The sequence below is a fragment of the Phaseolus vulgaris genome, chromosome 4 (genome assembly GCF_051622355.1).
Source record: "Phaseolus vulgaris cultivar YP4 chromosome 4, ASM5162235v1, whole genome shotgun sequence".
In the NCBI taxonomy this organism is placed as follows: Eukaryota; Viridiplantae; Streptophyta; class Magnoliopsida; order Fabales; family Fabaceae; genus Phaseolus; species Phaseolus vulgaris.
The window spans coordinates 30,433,507-30,452,651 of NC_143501.1; the positions used below are offsets into that span (position 1 = coordinate 30,433,507).

Consider the following 19,145-nt stretch of genomic DNA (forward strand, 5'->3'; position numbering starts at 1 on the left):
GCTACATTAAACTTTGTGGCGGTCAGTTCTATGATGGTTTGAGAAAATGCCACATGCGTATATTGTGGCGTTTATAAACGTCAATTTATACAAAAATGAATTATATGTCGCTTTATATACGATTTTTTTTTGTAGTGTTTATAAAATGGTCTCTAATTTAATCAAATAGTAATTAATATTTTAATATCTAAAATTAATTTCTATTTAATAATTTTTTAATGTTTATAAAATTAACTACACAATTTTAGAATTTGTGAAACTTATCTGCTCGCATTTTAAATAAATTTATTTACTATACATTATTCATTTATCATAATTTACAATTATAATAAAGATTGCTAAATAAAACGATATTTATCCCAGTATAACATAATTTTTATATTAAATAAAACGATTCTTAAGCTTAAATTAAAATAATTTTACTGAGTTTATTAAGTGAAATAAGATAAAATTTAATGTTTAACAAGTTTCAAATTTTTACTCTCATTTATTTCTACAAGTGTTTTTTTTTAGTCTTGAAGGTTTTTCCTACCTTAATGTTGAATGGTATGTACACCCCCAAATTTCATCCAAAAAAAAACCTAAATATACTACATCACTTCATCCAATCAATCATGAGTCAAGATTGTTTTTTATTTAATTTTTTTGGAGCAAAACTACAAAAGAAAACAAAAAGGAAAGTTAAATTGTCATAAATGGTGTATTAATTGATCACATGCCTTACATAAATAAGATATGTGGTTAGTTAATAATGGCAGTCTTCTCATTCCTATATATTATTTTCAAGGATTCTAGCATTCAATCTAGTAAAGTTTAAAATCTAAAAATGAAGGGTACATAAACACGAAATATTTTCAACCTGGTCCACCTATTTACTACACTAAATATATACAAGCTACTAACTGTGAACTAAATGATGTAATGCATATTATCTCTGTTAATTATTGATCTCAAATTTAAGTTAAGACATGTAATTATTATATACATACACTTTGAACAACAAGAAGTTTTTGTCACAATTATAATGATTGTATCCTACTCAGAGTAATGACTAACAATTTCTTAATATAAATGTTTGACTATAATTTAGCAAAAGTATTAAAGGTTTTGGACATTAATTGCACCTGCTTAATTAGCTAGAAGTCTCATGAGCCAGTTGGAGGCCATGGCTGAGTCCATTCCACATAGATTTAAGGTTTTTCTGAACAAAATTTGAATAAAATTGAACCTGATCCAAAGAAAGAAAGCATGCAGAGATTTATAATATGTAGATGGATTTGTGTGTCTGCCTCATGAAGCTCTCTTACCTAGTTACAAAGGATTTGGGCAGTGATTATGACAATTGATAAGGTTAAGCAGAAGACAACACAGCACAATGAAGAGGAGTTGGTTTTGTGAGTAGAATTTATACATGAGGAAACCAATTATTAATTTTGGTATAGGATCCATAGACTTTCTGCGTGCATGTGTCTCTATGAACGAGGGTACTGCAACGTTTATGTCTCAAAACTGTTGCTGTGTAACAGAATATTTATTCCTATCCGTAGGTGGTAAATGCATGGCAATGAATATTGTGGGGCACTCCCTTAACGCGCAAATAGGCACCATTTTCATCACAATAGACAAATTTGTAGGGCACCCACAAGTCAAAGTAGATAGATGATGCACCATCATGTGTGCCACCATGAGCATCTGCCAAATGCATTATTTGGAATATAACACCGCCATCTAAACCTTCCCCTTTTCAATCTCTTCTCTCATTCTTCTTTCATCTGTTCTTTTTTATCTTGTCTCCCTGAGTTTCACATCATTTTCCTACAATCGTGCTTCCTATTTTTCTGCATAACGTAACATTCTGTCATCAACTCATGCATTTCTTATATACTGTCATGCTTTAACTCATTAGAGAGATCTGATTATAGTTCAACAAGTTATTATTAGTACAAATAATTATTAGTTTCTTTTCTTTTTTCTTTCTTTCATATTTATTTCCCTCAACTCATGGTTAAGAACCACTTCAACTAAGCTAAGTCAACTTTACTTCTTTTACACTTTCTTGCATTTTAAAATCATTGAAGTAAATTTATCTCCTATAGTAAAATGGAAGTTTAAGAAATTTAATAATCTATCAACTTTTCTAATACAGTTTTGTTTGTCTTTGTTCTTTTGAGATCATTAGCATATAAGGATTGCAAAATTTAATTCAAATTGGTTGTGATAAACTCAGCAATGAATTATAGCAAGAGGAACTTACTAATGCAATTAATATTTTCTATAAAGGGTTCAGTTGTTTGACTTTTTTAAGAGAAAAAGGTAAATGTTCTATTAAAATTTATGTTTCTAAACATAAATTATAATTATATGCGAGCTTTTGAAAAAAAACACTAAAAAAATGTTATAATATTTTTCTCAGAAGTTAAAATCATGGATATAAAAAACAATTTAAAAAACTTACCGTTTTAGTTAAGACAACAATTTTCATATATATATATATATATATATATATATATATATAAACTGTATTACTGAAAGAAAAATATGCATTTTTTTAACTTAATTTTATAAAACTATTTAAATTATTCTTGGAAAAAAAAACTACAAGGAATATAAATATCAACTGTGTGAACAGATAAAGTAATATTACATCTCAGTAAAAATGACGAAGCGTTTAACATTTTTCTCACAAAAATGCACAAAAATACCAACAACAAAACCACATTGAAAGTGAGATTTGGATGGCAGCAAAAGCTGTGTAATCTTAAAGTTTCAAGAGTCAGATTACAGACACATTAAACTTAAGAACAAGATTAACAGTAGAAATATATTGCAGTAATTAATTTGCATAATAAAAAAAGTTACATGCATATATATAGCATAATTATAGTTAAAGAATTTAATAGAGAACCGGATACCCACCAATCATTATGCAGGATCAGAAGAAACTATATAAACTCTAACTAACAACACAAGTTTTCTTTTTTAATTAATGACGCATGTGAATGTAAGGTTATAATCAGCATTGGCTGTAATACTAAAAATAAAATAACATAAAACCTTAGAAAAACAAAGCAACAAAAATAAAGAGCAGAATTGGATACCCACCAATCCATAAGAAAAATGCCGTCTTGTACTACTTGAATTAAGAATTCTTCCCTTGTATAGCATCTCTCACATGTACATATATAAAATATACCAAAAGCAATGTAAAAAAAAATATATATACCAAGAGCATAATATATAATCTCTGCACTCCATTATTACTTCTAAATCCGACCAATATATATACCTTTTTTCTGGGGATGCAAATTGTAAGGCAAAGTTACCATCATCAAGTCTTAACTTTTTTTTGGGTTCATAACCCTTATTCTTTTCACATGTACATTATTGTTTTGAAAAAACCGTGATTAACGTAGATGGTGATGAAAACTTAAGAAAATTCACCAAATTGGCAGCAGAAAAGTTTACCCAATAGACTACGTTGAAGATGAAACTTCATTGCTTTTTTAGTACTGACACCCATGAAGAGAAGCACATATCTTTGTGTTCACTGCAAACAATACAGTTACCGTGTACAGTGTTTTAGGCTCTTCACACTGTGAGGTTGCTCACACCTCGAAAGATTCCTCCTGGTGGACCCTCCATCAAGGGTTTATGACTCCATGTGTGATGCTGGCATTTTCTGCTACGGGAAGGGCCCTGTTACAACACAAATGGTTCGGTCACTGTCCCTACAATTTAACTCCCTTTTCTTATTCTTTTTTTCCTCCATTAATTCTTCCACTACCACTCTCTTTTGCTTCCCTATTTTTTTTTTCTCTGCATCAAAATTTCACTTATTTTTTCTCATCTCATATTCCACACCCAAAAGCTATACTCAACCAACATTCTCTTCTCTCATTCTCCTTGTAGTTTGTAGAGAGACGGAGGAAAAACTAAAGGAAAATAAACAGTACAAGTAAATAGGAAAGACACAAAATAATTGCCAACATTTGAAGAGTATAACAAAAATTGAAAAGACAAACCCCCTAACATTTAAATTGTTTCTCCCATTTACATCAACATGAACATGAAAATTTAGTAAAAAGCCTACTACAATAACATTAATCAAGCTTGCTTGTTTATTCATGTATGTTGAACTTGAACCTCTCAAGTCTGAACCTTTCTCTATCTTAATCTCTTCTCTCATTCATCAACTTATTTATTTTAGCTCAAAAAAATAATTAATTATTTCTTTTTCAAAACAAAAAAACATATAATCTTACTGACTATATGCTGCTATTGTACCAAGTACTTCCAACCCAGATTCCCCCACCCTACTGGCTATACCCCTATACCCATGTGTCATTCTGAAGTACGTGCATTTTCAAAACCTTCAATACAATCGCATCACCATCCACCACCACCACTACCAGAATTCACCTCCAAGCCACCATTTTTCCGACAACCCGTGCATCGTCTTTGACCCACCATAACTCTAATTGATGCACTTTTGGGTCAATATTTGTTGGTTTCACTCAGCAGAACCATCACCAGCTGAAGCTGGCTTGCTTGCAACTATCTCATAACTACCACCTTCATCATCTTCATCATCATCTTCATCTGCTATTTCCTTGTCCTCCTCCTCCTCCTCAGCATCCTCGTGGTTCCGCGCGTCCATGGGATCATTCTGGGCGTCTTCCATGGTTATTTCTGGTGGCACCACTTGCTGAGGAGGCCATTGCTGCTCCGGCTGCACCATGAGGGGCGCCATCATGCTCTCCGGCTTCATTTGGCCCTCCACCTTGTTCTTCTCCTTGTATAGAGCCTCTAACTGGTGAAAATAGGGACAGGTCTTGGAATCTTCAGGCCTCTTCTTGTTGCTTTCCTTGACCTTCTTGAAGTACTTGTTGATGTTCTCCCACTTCTCTTTGCACCTTTTGGCATTCCGGTTGTACCCCATTTTCCTCATCAACGATGAGATCTCCTCCCACAGTGGCCCTTTTGGTCCATTTTCCTGGTATTTTGTTTCCAGGTTTGTTCTCAGATCTATCAGTGCTTGTACCTCCATTTTTGGCCACCGCGAAGAACTCGCTCCCATCATCAAATTCTCACCGTTATTATCAGCTTTATTGATTTCCACATTAGTCACCACTAGTTGTTGCTGTTGCTGCACCTGATGTTGCTGCTGTTGTGGTTGTGGGGCCAAGGACTGCACTGGTGGGGTCTCAGGAACAGTTGTTGTTTGTTTTTGTTGTGGTGTTGGTGTTGGAGTTGCTTGTGGCACCGGTTGCTGTGAAGCAATAGTGATGCTGTTGTTGTTGTTGGTATTCAATGCTGGCTGAAGATTATTTTCTTCTTGCTGATGTTCGGCCATCTTCTGCAAAAATGCCATAACAGCAGCGTCTTTTGCCGCAGCAATGGACCTCTCTTGTGCCAGAATCTCCCTTTCCCTGTTGATCCTTTGCATCTCTTGCATTCTCCACGATTCTTCTCTGGTCACACGCTCTTGTTCTCTCTTCTCTATGGCCTCCAGGAACCTCCTTTGCAGCTCCTCCTGCTTCTCTATGACTTCCTTCATGAGTCTCTCAAAGAAGTCCTTCCACTTCCTCTTCCTCTTGCGTCTTGCTCCCCCTCCCTCCGTTGTTGTTTCCTCGGAAGAGGTGGAGGAAGAACTGGAATTGGACAAGAGATCAGTTGGAATGTTGGGGAAGGAAGGTGGATTCTTGTTGTTGGTGTTGTTGGTTGTAGGGTTTGGTGTTTGTGTTGGGAAGTATGTTGTAGGGTTTGATGATGGGTAGGAAGAGGTTGTGAGGGCGAGAATGGCTTGAGGGATAGGGAGTGTAGTTGTTGATGGAACAGTGGCGTTATTAGACACGGGTGGCAATGGCACTGTTGTGGTTGGGGGAAGAGACATTATTGAAGAGGGTGTTGTTGTTACTACTATTGACACTGGTGTTGCTGGCAGTGGTGTTGTCGTTACTGGTGGTGGCTTTGAAGGTGGTGTTGGGGATTGGATAGCATGGATTGCAGGGTTGTTTTCAAGGGCTTGTAATTGATCAAAGAAGCGATAAGTTTTGCCTTCTGTCTTCCCACTTCGCCCTTCTTTGGTTCTCTTATGGTACTTGTAAACGTTCTCGAACTTCTCTTTGCACTTCTTGGCATTTCTGTGGTAGCCAAGATCTGCCAGCTTCCTGATAATAATAATAACCCCAAAAGAAGACAAAGTAAAAAAACAAGCTTTGTGGCGTTATCTTATCTCATCAAATTCATGCCATATAGGTGGCAATGGAAGAAAGAAGCATAAGATAATACAAAGAAAGCAAGTTAAAGTATTAAACATCTCAGGATTCAAGTACCCATGAACGGAAATGGAGGGGAAAGGAAGTTACTGCAGACCTTAAAACAAGGGAAGGAAATTAAAGGAGAATATATAATAATATCAAAATTGATGATGTAACTGGAGTAAAAGCTTTAATTAAATAATACTAATAACAATAATAATAATAATATTAATATCAATAAAATTAATAATACGAAATACCATGAATTGGTGAAACGGAAACTCTTCCCATGGAAAACACATGAACCCAAGTTAGAAGATTGTGCAATCTACCTCTTTCATTCCCACCAAGAGTGGGTAACTGAAACAAGGTGGAAGAAAATGTTGCTTTTGAGGACCCAATTCAAGTTGGCAACTTATTTGGTAAACGCAACATGTATCAAAATGAATGTCAGAAAAACCACATCACATATCCAACTCTAAATTACATCGTTTCATAAACACTCCATCTTTAGAGAAAGGAAAAAAAAAAACAGGAGATGAGAGAGAGAGAGAGAGAGAGAGAGAGAGAGAGAGAGAGAGAGAGAACTAGCTGGCAGAAATCAAGAATGAAACAAACAAAAAAACGAAAACTAAAAGTGAATTAAACAAATCAAAACGAAAGCAAGAAGGAGAACCTCAAAGTAAAGAAGAAACACAGAATTGAAGTGAAACACATTCCCGAGATATGAAAGAGCAAATCTTGAACAATAATTGAGAGTTTTTCAGATCTCCAAAGCAGCTAACTTGAACTCAGCATACCACCCAGTTAAGGTGATGAAGAAAGACAACCTCAAAAACGAAACAATTAAGACGAAATTCAATGACTCACCTTGAAACCTCTTCCCACAAAGGACCCTTCACACTTGCATCTCTAAAAGCCACGTCCATATCCGACCTTATCTTCAACAAAGCCAGAGTCTCTTGCCTCGGCCACCTGTTCCCACCAAAGCTCCTGTCACCTTCCTCCACTCTCCCCCTCTCATCATCCCCTGAATTTGATCCTCCGCCGCCACCACCGCCTGCCACGTCAACAGCACCGTCATGAGCTCCTCCTGATGCAGCACCCCCACCTACTGCCACCACTGCATCTCCAGACCCTCCTCCTCCTCCTGTTCCCAGCACTGCCGAGTCCCCCAGCATAGGACTCTCTCTTTCTCCCCCCCTCTCTCCTTTTTTTTTCTGTGGTCTCTATCTACCTCTCTCTCTCTCTTCAAAAACAGCACAGAACCTAGGCAATTACAGAGGAGGAAAAAAAAAATATGTGGGGGAAAAAAGAGAAGAAGAGGAGAAAAAGGGTGGTGAATTCTTTGATGGGTTTTATCATAGATGTGTGTATGAACGTGTATGTTCGGTGAATTTATTAATTTATTTGGGTGGGATCTGCCTGGTAATACTAATCTCACAAATTTTTATTATTTTCTTCCTTTATTCAATTTATTCAATTTGTTTGTATGTACATGTCAGTAATAAACAGAATAAATGTTTTCTTTTTTCACTTTTAGATTATTTTAAAATTTAAATTTCACTTGTAAAGCAATCCAAATGGTCAATGATCAAATATGGTTAATTTCATTACCTTTTTTAATAATTCATAAATAAATAAAATATACACTTTGTTAACTTTAATACTAATTACCATAACCTGTACTTAATATAGCTTCTGAATCACCATGTAGAAAATCCATTCAACTCTGCTAATTGATCAGTAATGTTGGAGTTAATGCACTTGACTTTATTTTAATTGAACGTGGAATCCTGAATTGTTATATTTTTTTTTTGGTTAAAGTTGTGATCTGGGGGAAAGTAAATTACTAAATTCATGCACTTGGTTTTCTCTCACTGTAATAAAAAAAAGTGGCACAGAAAGATATATACAGGTATTTATTATTTATTTTTTTTTATACAGGGAGAAAATAAACACTGATTAATAACTGGTGCAGAGGGTTTTGAACAGGTGTACAAAGAGACGATAGAAATAATAACTTGGTTTTGTCTGTGCAGCTAAATTTAGTTAAAGGCCGACTCATATAAGTCAGCTTTTTCTTTTCTTCTTTTCTTTTTCACTTTCAAAAAATTATTGTGTTTTTTTTTTCTTTCTTTCTGAGGGAGAAGATGAAGTTTATCTTTTACATGCTTTTTCTTTGATGATATTTTTGGGGTTTTGGATTTCAGTGGCAGTTGGGCACATTGAGTTAAAATGACCAAACAGGACATGAACATGGCTCTTGCATTGACCTTTAATCATTGAAGTTAATCTATGATGTGTTTTTATTTAGATTAACAGGTCAGTGTGATGTGAGCCTGTCCCCCCGTGTATTTAAGACTTTCATTTTTTTTTTATTTTGCATTCACATTCTCCATTTCTGTAATGCCCAAACTGCCCTTCTTTCTAAATCACTTCATTTTTCTACACCATACTTTTTTTCACCACTCAAATATTGGTTCAAATAACATTTTCATGACCTTTTTACAATTTTGTCTTTAAAAATAAAAAAAGTTAAATAAATCATCTTTGGTTTCAAATTTAATTTCATAATTTTTTTATTAAAATTAATAACTTTCATAATTTTATTTTTAAAAATACGAAAATATTAAATAAAAACCAATTTTATAAACAAAAAACATTAATTATTATATTCACTAAATTATATACTATTTTAAAGACAAAAAAAAATATTGATATATAAAATAATTTTTATTATTAATATAATTTATAAACTAGTTTCTAAATTGATAATTAATTAGCTATCAAGGTTTTAACTAGCAATTAATTTAGATTCTAAAGTTGATAACTAATTAGATGTCAATTTATAAACTAGTTTATAATTTTATTAACAATAAAAATTACTTAAGATACTAATAATTTTTTTAATTTTTAAAATATTATATAATTTAATTAATATAGTGACTAATTATTTTTTATCTCTACAATTAGTTTTTATTTAATAATTTTTTTAGTCAAAATACATAAATAAATTACAAGAAAAAGTTTATATAAATAAATTATTTTTTTAAAATTATATAAAACTTTTAGAAGTTTTAAAATATATTTATTATATCTTGTTAAAGATGTTATATATACAAATCATTTTATAAATTAATTTTGTATGATTGAATTAGGTTTAATTTTACTTTTTAATATAATACTAAAATTTATTTTAATAAAAGTTTTAATTTATTATGTCATCTACTATTAAACTGAATCATTTACAAATATTTAATTTCTATATTTAAAATATTAATTTTTATTCAAAAATTAAATTTGTAAAGTTAAATTAAACTTATATTTTCTTTTTAAAATTAATATAATAATTAATATTGTGTAAGTGTTTATCATTATAAAAATAAACAATTTAGTAAAATAATTCAAATTCCACAGTTGTTATGGATGAAACTGTTGAGATATTTGTGAAAAAATGTAAAATACATAAAAGAAACTATCAATTGAGTTTTTAAAAAATATTAAATATTGAAAATATTAAGTGACTACAATATAATTATATAAAATGTGAAAACATATTTTTTTTTATTGATAAAGTTATTTTGAAATTGAAGAAATTTGTACTGTGTGGTACTCTACATGTGGCCTTTGGGTCCTACACGTGATGGTGACCATCACAATTTTGACAAATTGTACTTAATTGATGAAAAGCGAAATTTAAAATACTCCTGTTATAATGAAAATTAAAAGAAAAAAACTTGTTGAAGGAACTATATAGAGACATTAATTTATAACCTATTTTATTAATAAAAGATAAGGGAGAATCCTTCCTATTTTAAAAATTACGGTCAACCATTTATAGTGAAATAACATATTACTTAATTGGGTGTTTTTTACAATTTAAACATAGTTTATGTAATTATTATAAAGCCAAAAATTAACAACTAATTAATGAAGTTAATCCCATTCAACTGACTAATTTTATCTTTTTAAACTCAATTTGTGAATAAGGAAAATGCAAATGGTATTAACATAGAAATCACCAAATATACTTTCTCACTAAGATTTAATTAAGTATTTTCTTGAAATAAGGGTGCAAAATTTTCAAAAATAGAGTTTCTATTTATTTTTTTCCACAAAATTTATTTATGAATTCTCTACCGACTGTTCTTTCTGATTCATTTTATACTATGTTTAAATTTTTGATATATATATATATATATTAATTTTAATTAATATTTTAAATTCAACAAAATATATTTTGTAACTTCTAATATATCATGTTTATGTCTAATGAATAACTTATTTACTTACGAAACTCAATATTTCATAGTTTAAAAAAATATTTAATCCTTAATAAATTTTGCAGAACAATAATTAATTTGAAATGATCTTTTTGAAAACAACATATAAAAATAAAGAGAAAGGATACCTTACTTTATGAGTAAATAGAAAATTACTCTTAATATGAGCTTTTTATTTTAATTTTAGAATAATAGTTTATATTAGTTAAGAATAATTAGGTGTGTTGTGTCTCACTCTCTCATGAAAGAAATAATATTTTTTACTTAAATTATATACTTTTAATTCTTTCTCTTATTTATTTATTTATTTATATATATATATATATAACTATAAGAAAATTATTAAGTAGAAACTAATTTTAGAGAACAAAATAATTAGTTACTATTTGACTAAATTAGAAATAATGTTATAAACTAAAATTATTGGTATCTAAAGTACTTTCTATTATTAATACAAATTTATAAAACAATTTAAATTGGTATCTAACCCCTTAACTACCAAAGTTTTAGCTACTTACTACTTTATATTCTAAATTAGTCTCTATTAGTCTTTTAGAGATTATAATATAAAATATTAGTAACTAAAATCTAGGTAGCTAATTTAGATATCAATTTAGGAACTATTTTATAAATTTTTATTAATTATAAAAACCATTTTAGATATCAATAATTTTTTAGTCTCTAAATGAGTATCTAATTTAATTAATATAGTGACTAATTTTTTTTTCTAAATTGGATTGCTATTTAATAATATTCTTTTAAAAATAAAAGTGGAAGGCCAAAGGTAAGCAAAGAGTTGAAAATATGTCATTATCAATCTTTCTCATTATATATAACCGTTCTAGAGAGAATTAGAAGTAATAAACAAGTAGAAAGTATATAACAGTTGTAGAGAGAATTAAAAGTAATAAAAATGGAAGAAACAAATAATAAAAAAGTTGAAAACATGCAATTCTCATTCCTTCTAATTATCTAAACCCTAAATCTATAACGGTTGTAAAGAAGATAAATATTAAAGGCAATACATAAGAAAATGGTCACACTATTAAGAAGAAACGTAATTCAATTTTCTCTTTTTATTATCTATAACGGTTGTAGAGAAAACATTAAATGAAATAGATAAGTAAACGGTCGGTCACACCATCAAGAAGATGCATAAAGTCATTTTCTCTCTCCTTTGTAGTTCATTATTTTCATGTATTCATTCATTTTTCTCATTTATTTACATCTCACAATTATTTTTAATATATTATATCATTTTAATTTTTATTTTAGGCAACACTGAACTCACTATAAGAAAAACGTGAATTATATACGGATTTTTTCTATATATAATTACATACAGATATAATTCGTTTGTAACTTTGACACCATAAAATAAAATTTGCAGCGAGTGGGATTCGAAACCAAATTCTTTCAATGACCAAAGAAAATTTAACCACACGAATTCTTTAGTATTATTGTAACTTTTATTATACTTATTATTATTAATAATATTAACAATATTATTAATAATATAAACAATATTATTAATAATATTAACAATATTATTAATAATATTAACAATATTATTAATAATATGAATAAATGTTAATAATATGAATATTGAATATAATATTAATAAAATGAATATAATTTATATTATTATTATTAATATAATTATTATTTTTAATAATAATATGTATAAATTATATTAATAATAATAAGTATAATAAAAATGGTAATATTATTGAAGAACTTGTCTTGTCTAATGGTTAATGCTTCCTTGGTCACTGAAAGGACTTTGATTCTAGTCCATTTTCAGTATGTAATTACATACGAATTCTAGATCCATATAACGCTTACCTACAACAATTTTACAAATATGGTTTAAGGATTACCAAAGACCAGATGTATAAAACTATTGACTATTTATACCATACTTTTTAAAGTGTTTTCTTTAGAATGTATGGACTAAATAATGAAGTTGTAGCTTAAAAGTAAAAAATGCAACAAATTTACAAATATAACTTATAAATCACTATCATTATAGACCATACTTTTTAGGTTATGTTGTAATAATCAAATTTAAAAAAAATATCACATTAAAATAATTTGACCTAAAATAATAAAAATATAATTTTTAATTTAGATATTTAAAATAATATTTAATTAAAATTCTCTTTAATATGCAACATTATTAAAATAATTTTGAAATTGTGAATATTTTAACCCATATTTAATTAATCCATTTATAAAGTTTAAAAAATAAATAAACAATTATATTTTTGAATTCCAAATGTACAATACATTTTTTTTCATTATCCGACACGTTTTCAAGTCTAAGTGACTAACTTCCACTCTGATTTACAAATTGAAAGCGAAAATCCAAATTATATATTATTATACATTACTATTAATATTAATATGATTAATATTATTATAATTGATCCTGCCGGTTGACTGAGCGCAAGAGCGTTGCCTCGTCACGATCTTTCTTACCAGCTCGACACCACGTGCCCTCCAAGTCCTCTCCACAGATAGCCTCTCTGAGAACCGGAAAAACACACAGTGGCACCTCTGCGGCCGGTGGCGCTCCGACGCTCAAGTCAGTGACAAGAACACCCAAAAAACTGAGAGAAAATATGCTCTGTAGGACCGTACTAAAGGCACACAACCCTAGCAGAATTAGCCGTAATGAAAAATGTACCCCTGCAAATTCTGTTAAGGTTACCTTTATAGCTAGGTTTCTTCTCTCTCCAGGCCGTTATGCTTTTGGACGCGTGGCTCGCATCCGGCCCTGCACGTGTCGCCATCTGGGCTGGGGTGACAGGTAGCACCCAGCCCTACACGTGTCATCATCTGAGCTAGGATAACTCGAGCGTCACTTCTCTATTGCACCCAACCCTACACGTGTCATCATCTAGGTTGGAGTAATTGGTGACGTCCAACCCTACACGATTCGTCATCTGGATTGGGGCAACTTAAACGTTATTTCTGTGTAGTAACCAGCCGCACAGCTAAGTCCTCTACTCAAGGAGCAAGCTAGCGCACAATGCGTTGTGAAACATCACTTGACAAGGCGAGTATCGGATGCAACAAAATGCATCATCTCTGTGATATCGCTCGTCGCAAGCGGCACCCTTCTTATTGCTACGCCGTGAATGTTCTAGCTGGGGAAACCTTGCCACCAACGAACGTCCACTCTGGGAATCCTGACGTCGATGAGCAAGGTGTTCCCCCCAACCCACTTGACATTCATGCCCCATGCTGGCGCAACAATCGTCTTACTGAACTTATCCGCTTGAACTTACTCTTCTGAGCCTCCAATAGCTTTAACTAAGTTTACTGGGGGATCCGACGATGAGCTTCTTGTGGCGGTGTGCAAACCACCCGATCTCCTAGCATTCCCCGGCGATCTCTCACCATCTGATCTCCTAGCACTCCCATACGACGACTGTAACGTAACTCTGGTGACCGCCGGTTGCGCACACTAGAGATCGGAGAACGCCGATTCAGCGTTCAGCGACTATGCCCACTTCTGAACCATTAATCTCTTTTAGCCTACGTGTTCCACTCAGCACGCCCCACCCGGGCACGCGCAAGACACGTCATCACACCGATGACCTGGTCGGTACACAAGCCCCCCAGTCTCGAGCTGCGAGTTGTTCAGCGAGGAGACTAAAGAGGTTTAAATCCGGCGGCTTACGTGGCTTTGCGCGTTGGTGCTAAAGCTGTTCACTAACTTGACATTTCACCAACTTCTTCGATCATTCGACACGTGGATTCATCAACGACCATTATTCGCTGTCGTTTGCGCTTCTCGCAACGTTCGAAACTCTTAAACACTTCGCGCCATTTCACTATTTCATTATCTTCTACCTCTCTTCATACGCTCGAACGCTCCAGAGAACGCTCCGATTCTCCCAACCTCCATCTTTCTGAATACTCTTGTGATCATCTAAAGGTAACTTTTTTATCACTCCTACTGATATTTGCTGCATTCTGATCGGTTTGCATCATCCATTACTTGTCTGGAGCATACGTTGTGGGATGTTCTCTCTGCTTTGTTTTCTCTTTTCTTCGTTTAGGGTTTCTGCACTTTTCTTTGCGAGCCCCTCTTGTTCTTCCCTCTTCTCCTCCTCTGTCGAGTCTTTCTGTTTATGGATTCTTATACCTTTTTGTCTTCTTGCAGCTTCCTCGATGACTCGCTCAAAAATCACACCAAACCCTCCTCCACCTCCTCGCAACCCTCCGGCGAAAACCCGTAGGGCAAACCCTTCTTCTTCCCGCGACCCCCAAGGGGTCCCAACGTCCCTTCCGACCGAGTCGCGAGACCCGCGTCCTCTCATCCTAGCCAACCACAACCAAACCCACCACAAACCAGCGCGGTGGTGAAACCTCTTCCAGATTACAAACGACTATACCCGTGGGCCTCCGCAACCTTGCTGGGTGAGACTTCATCCGTCAACTCCGATCGCGACATCCTTCGCCTCAAGAAAGGTGATAAGGAACACCTCTCCTTTAGCAAAGAGCATGATGACAAAGTGTTCGTGCGTCCTTGTCCTCCCGGTGAGCCCATCAGCACTGACGATCAGGGGAGCGACGACGCCCCCCTCTGCTTCATCTACACCACCATGTTCAAGAAGGTCAAGCTTCGGTTTCCCTTCACACACTTTGAGAGGGAGCTCCTGACCGAGCTTGACATAGCCCCCGCCTAGCTCCATCCCAACAGCTGGGCGTTCGTGCGGGCTTACCAGATCCTCTGCGCACACTTAGGACATCCGACCTCGGTGGATGTGTTCCTCTACTTATTCGAGGCGAAGGACCCGGGCGGTCGTCTATGGGTCAGCCTCAATGGGATCGCCGGGAGGTCCATTCTTTCTATCTTCCAACAATCCTATAAGGATTGGAAGGGGAAGTTCGTGCGTGTATGCTGCAACGATCAAGACCCTTCCCTTCTCGACGGGTTCCCCTTGTATTGGGTGAACAAAGGGAAGAAGGAGCTAAGCTTCAGGAAGGGTAGGGAGCCAGAAAAGATGGGGGAGCTCGACAAGGACTTGTGCGGCTTCTGGAAGAGAGTCGCCTCTTCCGGCGTGACCCTGTCGACTGCCTCCATCGTTTCCTTCGAGTTTTATGAAAGCCAATTGGACTTTCACATAGGTTTGCCCTTAAGCCTTCAAGTTTCCCTAGCTTGACTTTGCATTTTCTCATTCCTACTTTGATGTTGCTGTTCTACTTCGCATATGGTTTCAAACTCCTTCATGCATTATTACCTGTCAATTCTCTGTGCTAGTTGATAACTGTTGGCCCCCTTTGCAGATACGATGCTGGGACAAGATAGGATGGCTGAGCTACGCGCCATAGCTAGGTCCCATAAGCTTGCGGCGGGCTCTCAAACGATCCCGAATTCTGTTTCGGAGATCGCCGCCGCCCAGGGCCAATCCCCACCAGTTGGTCCACCCGCTGCTGCCGCTCTTCCAGCCCCCCAACGCAAAAAACTACCTCTTAAGAAGGCCAAAAGGAAAGCCCCCAGGGTAGTAACTGACGAAGAGGCGGATGAAAGCACCGAGGACGGGCTAATCTGCAAAAGGAAAAAGGTGGCGGTGAGCGAGCCCCCAGCAATTGAGAGCGCCGCTCCAAACTTCATCGAGAACCCCCCCAGCGCCTCCACACCATTCGAGTCCGCTGGGGATGTTCTCGTTTCAAACGCTTCAGTTGCTGAGGCCGCTCCTGAGCAACTTGCTGATACGCAAGCCTCCTCACAAGCTGCCGAGAAGCTGCCTGCCTCACCACCACGCCTCGAAGCTCCCCCCGCCGTCCAACCTTGCGAGGGTGGTGGTGAACACCAACCTTCGCCTCCACCAGCAACCTCAGGCCTCCCAGCCGCTCTTCAAGAAGCTTTGAAGTCCTTCGCCGTGCGCCTAAGTGCCATGGTTGACGATTGTCTTCCCCAAATCGTCGGCGAAGGGCTCAAAGACTCCTTGGAGAAGTTTGAGCTCGACAATCGGATCAACCAGGAGGTGGCAAGCACCGCGAAAGCTGAAGCCGAAAAGACCAAGTGCGATATGATGATGCAAGGCTTGGAGTTTTCGCGAGTTGAAAACGCCCTCAAGGACGAGCTCCAGAGCGTGCGACAAGACAACAAAGAGCTGCGCAAGAAGCTTCATGACAAACTCCAAGACGCCGTCGAGCTGGAGAGCAAGATCGTCCCTCTGTGGGAAAAAATTGCCGCGCTGGAGGAGGTAAAGAAGACTGACGCTCAGAAGATGGCCAACCTGGAGAAGAGGTCAATCGAGAGAGAGACCCTTCTGGGAAAGGTTGAGCAAGATCGGGATAACAGCGGGCTCAAGAAGAAGGCCAACGAGCTCGAGCTTGAAGTCACCCAGGTTCGTGAAGAGAACAGTGGGTTCAAGACGAAGATCGACGAGCTTCAGCTTGAGGCTGCCCAGGTTCTAACTTCCGGCTTTGGCGCTGCTTTGGAGCAGTTTGCTTGCAAATATCCTGACCTCGATCTTTCTGAGTTCTCAGTACAACGAGGTGGTGGACGGCAAGATCGTGCCCCCGATTGACTTATCTCCTTGAAAACTCTTATGCTTTACCTTGTTCTGTAATAATTTTCATTTTGTTCGAACTGTTCGATGCTCGTGTGCACATATATGCATATATATATATATATATATAATCTTCTAATTTATCTGCTGCGCAATCAACTGGTTTAACTAACATAACTGGCGAAACTTACTCAACTGCATGAACTCAGCAATACTTGAACTTAACCCTTCACATACCGCTTCTAACTCGAGCAAATTGCTAACCTTATAACAAACTTTACAAGCTGTTAACTCAAAGTAAATTTGAGCAGCTATCAAGTCTTCAGCAATGGCATTCAATAAAACTTGTGAACTTAAGGTAACAAACCTTAACATAAAATCACTTACTAGGCAGTAGGTTTTAACTCAAACTAGTATTAAAATACAGTTTACCTGATCTGCCAAGTGAAGTGCCCCTTACTTCCGTCATTGCCTGGAACTCTTCTGATCTGGCACTCGCCGTACAACCCCTTCACTATCTCAACCTTCACGCCATAGGGTTCTGGCGATGTTACCTTTCTTCTTTGTATAACTTGATCATTGTTCCCTCATTTGGGGGTAAAGGCGCCTTTCGGATCCTTCTCTACCTCCCTGAGTTTTAGAACAATGATCTGGATAGCGAGGTGTTCTCTTCGAACCTACCTCAGTTATCCTTTATCTTCTTCCACCCTTCACGCCGTACCTGAACTCACTCTGAGGTGAGAAGGACTTTCTCTGGTGCCTCAACTTGCCCAGGGTGTACATCTCCTCCCCCCTGGATGCACTGAGGACTTTTAATCTTGCCTCAATCTGCTTACGCAAAGAGGCCTTTCAATCTGTTCTTGCCTTCACTCGCTTAAAGGCGAGGAGGACTTCTTCTCTTTCTCGCCTGCACTCGCTCAAGGGCGAGGAGAACTTCTTCTTTTGCCTCAAAATGCACGAGAGCGCTGAGGACTTTTTACACTACTGGTACCTCCTATCGCCGAAAGACGATGAGGTCTCTAAAATTTTAACTACTGCCACCGATCGCCGAAAAACGACGGGGACTTCAAAACCTTTAACTATTGCCACCGATCGCCGAAAAGCGATGGGGACTTTAAAACTTTTACTACTGCCACCGATCGCCAAAAACGATGGGGACTTTAAAACTTTTAACTCATGAAGCATGCAATATAACTTTGCTGTTGCCCTAGATCACGTACAAGTGATAAACTCTTTTTTCTAAAACTTTCGAAACAATAAGCATGCAAACTTAGAAGCTTTAAACTTTGAAAAACTCTTCTTTATTTGGTTGCCTCATTAAAAACCCTCCTTAGGGAAAAAAGAGTGCCCTCTTGAAATTGTTTTAACAGAAACTATTCAAATCTCTTCATATTCGTCTTTATTTACAAGGCTCTAACTGTAATACAACTTGAGATGTGTGGCGTTCCAAGTGCGAGGGATCGCCCCTCCTTCTAACGTCTCCAAGCGGTAGGCGCCATTCCCGAGCACCTCGGTTATTCTGAATGGTCCCGTCCACTTAGGCGATAACTTGTTATGCATCTCATACTGATGGGCCTTCCTCATCACCAGATTGCCACTTCTAAACTGCCTTGACATTACCTTAGAGTTGTACCTTCGCTCAATTCTTCTCTTTACTGCTTTGGCCTTCACTCTCGCCTCCTCCCTGACCTCATCCAGCAAATCCAGATTCATTCTTCTTTCTTCGTTCGAGTCTTCCGCCACAAAGTTCTGGAACCTCGACGAGCTTTCCTGGATTTCGACTGGAATCATCGCATCACATCCATAAACCAAACTAAACGGGGTCTCGTGGGTTCCTGACTACTCAGTGGTATGGTATGCCCAAACTATGCGGGGTACCTCTTCAGCCCACGATCCCTTAGCTTTCTCTAACCTTCTCTTTAAACCTCTCAGCAACACCCGATTGGCAGACTCCACTTGGCCATTCGTCTGTGGGTGCTCGACGGATGCAAACACCTGTTGTATTCCCACCTCTTCGCACAGCTTTTTCAAGAGGTGACTTGCAAACTAAGTCCCATTGTCTGACA

The 19,145-nt window shown here is 36.1% G+C and overlaps 1 protein-coding gene across 2 annotated transcripts; it reads right to left on the reverse strand.

Annotated features, from left to right (window-relative positions):
- Positions 1-4,008: 4,008 nt before the first annotated feature.
- Positions 4,009-7,673, reverse strand: LOC137837480 (trihelix transcription factor DF1). Of its 2 annotated transcripts, none has more exons than XM_068646480.2 (2): positions 7,131-7,673; positions 4,009-6,170 (listed from the first exon to the last, which is right to left on the reverse strand). In XM_068646480.2, the coding sequence occupies exons 1-2, from the start codon at positions 7,439-7,441 to the stop codon at positions 4,511-4,513; spliced, it is 1,971 nt and encodes a 656-aa protein (XP_068502581.1). In that variant the 5' UTR covers positions 7,442-7,673; the 3' UTR covers positions 4,009-4,510. The 2 variants fall into 2 exon arrangements, with proteins under 2 accessions (XP_068502581.1, XP_090157734.1); XM_090301608.1 differs by lacking the exon at positions 7,131-7,673 and adding an exon at positions 6,521-6,620.
- Between the last annotated feature and the right edge of the window lie 11,472 nt (positions 7,674-19,145).

Coding starts and splice junctions, on each gene's coding strand:
- LOC137837480 (XM_068646480.2), bottom strand. CDS start 7,441: ATGCTGGGGGACTCGGCAGTGCTGGGAACAGGAGGAGGAGGAGGGTCT. Junction 6,171..7,130: donor TTGTGGGAAGAGGTTTCAAG/GTGAGTCATTGA, acceptor TATTATTATCAG/GAAGCTGGCAGATCTTGGCT.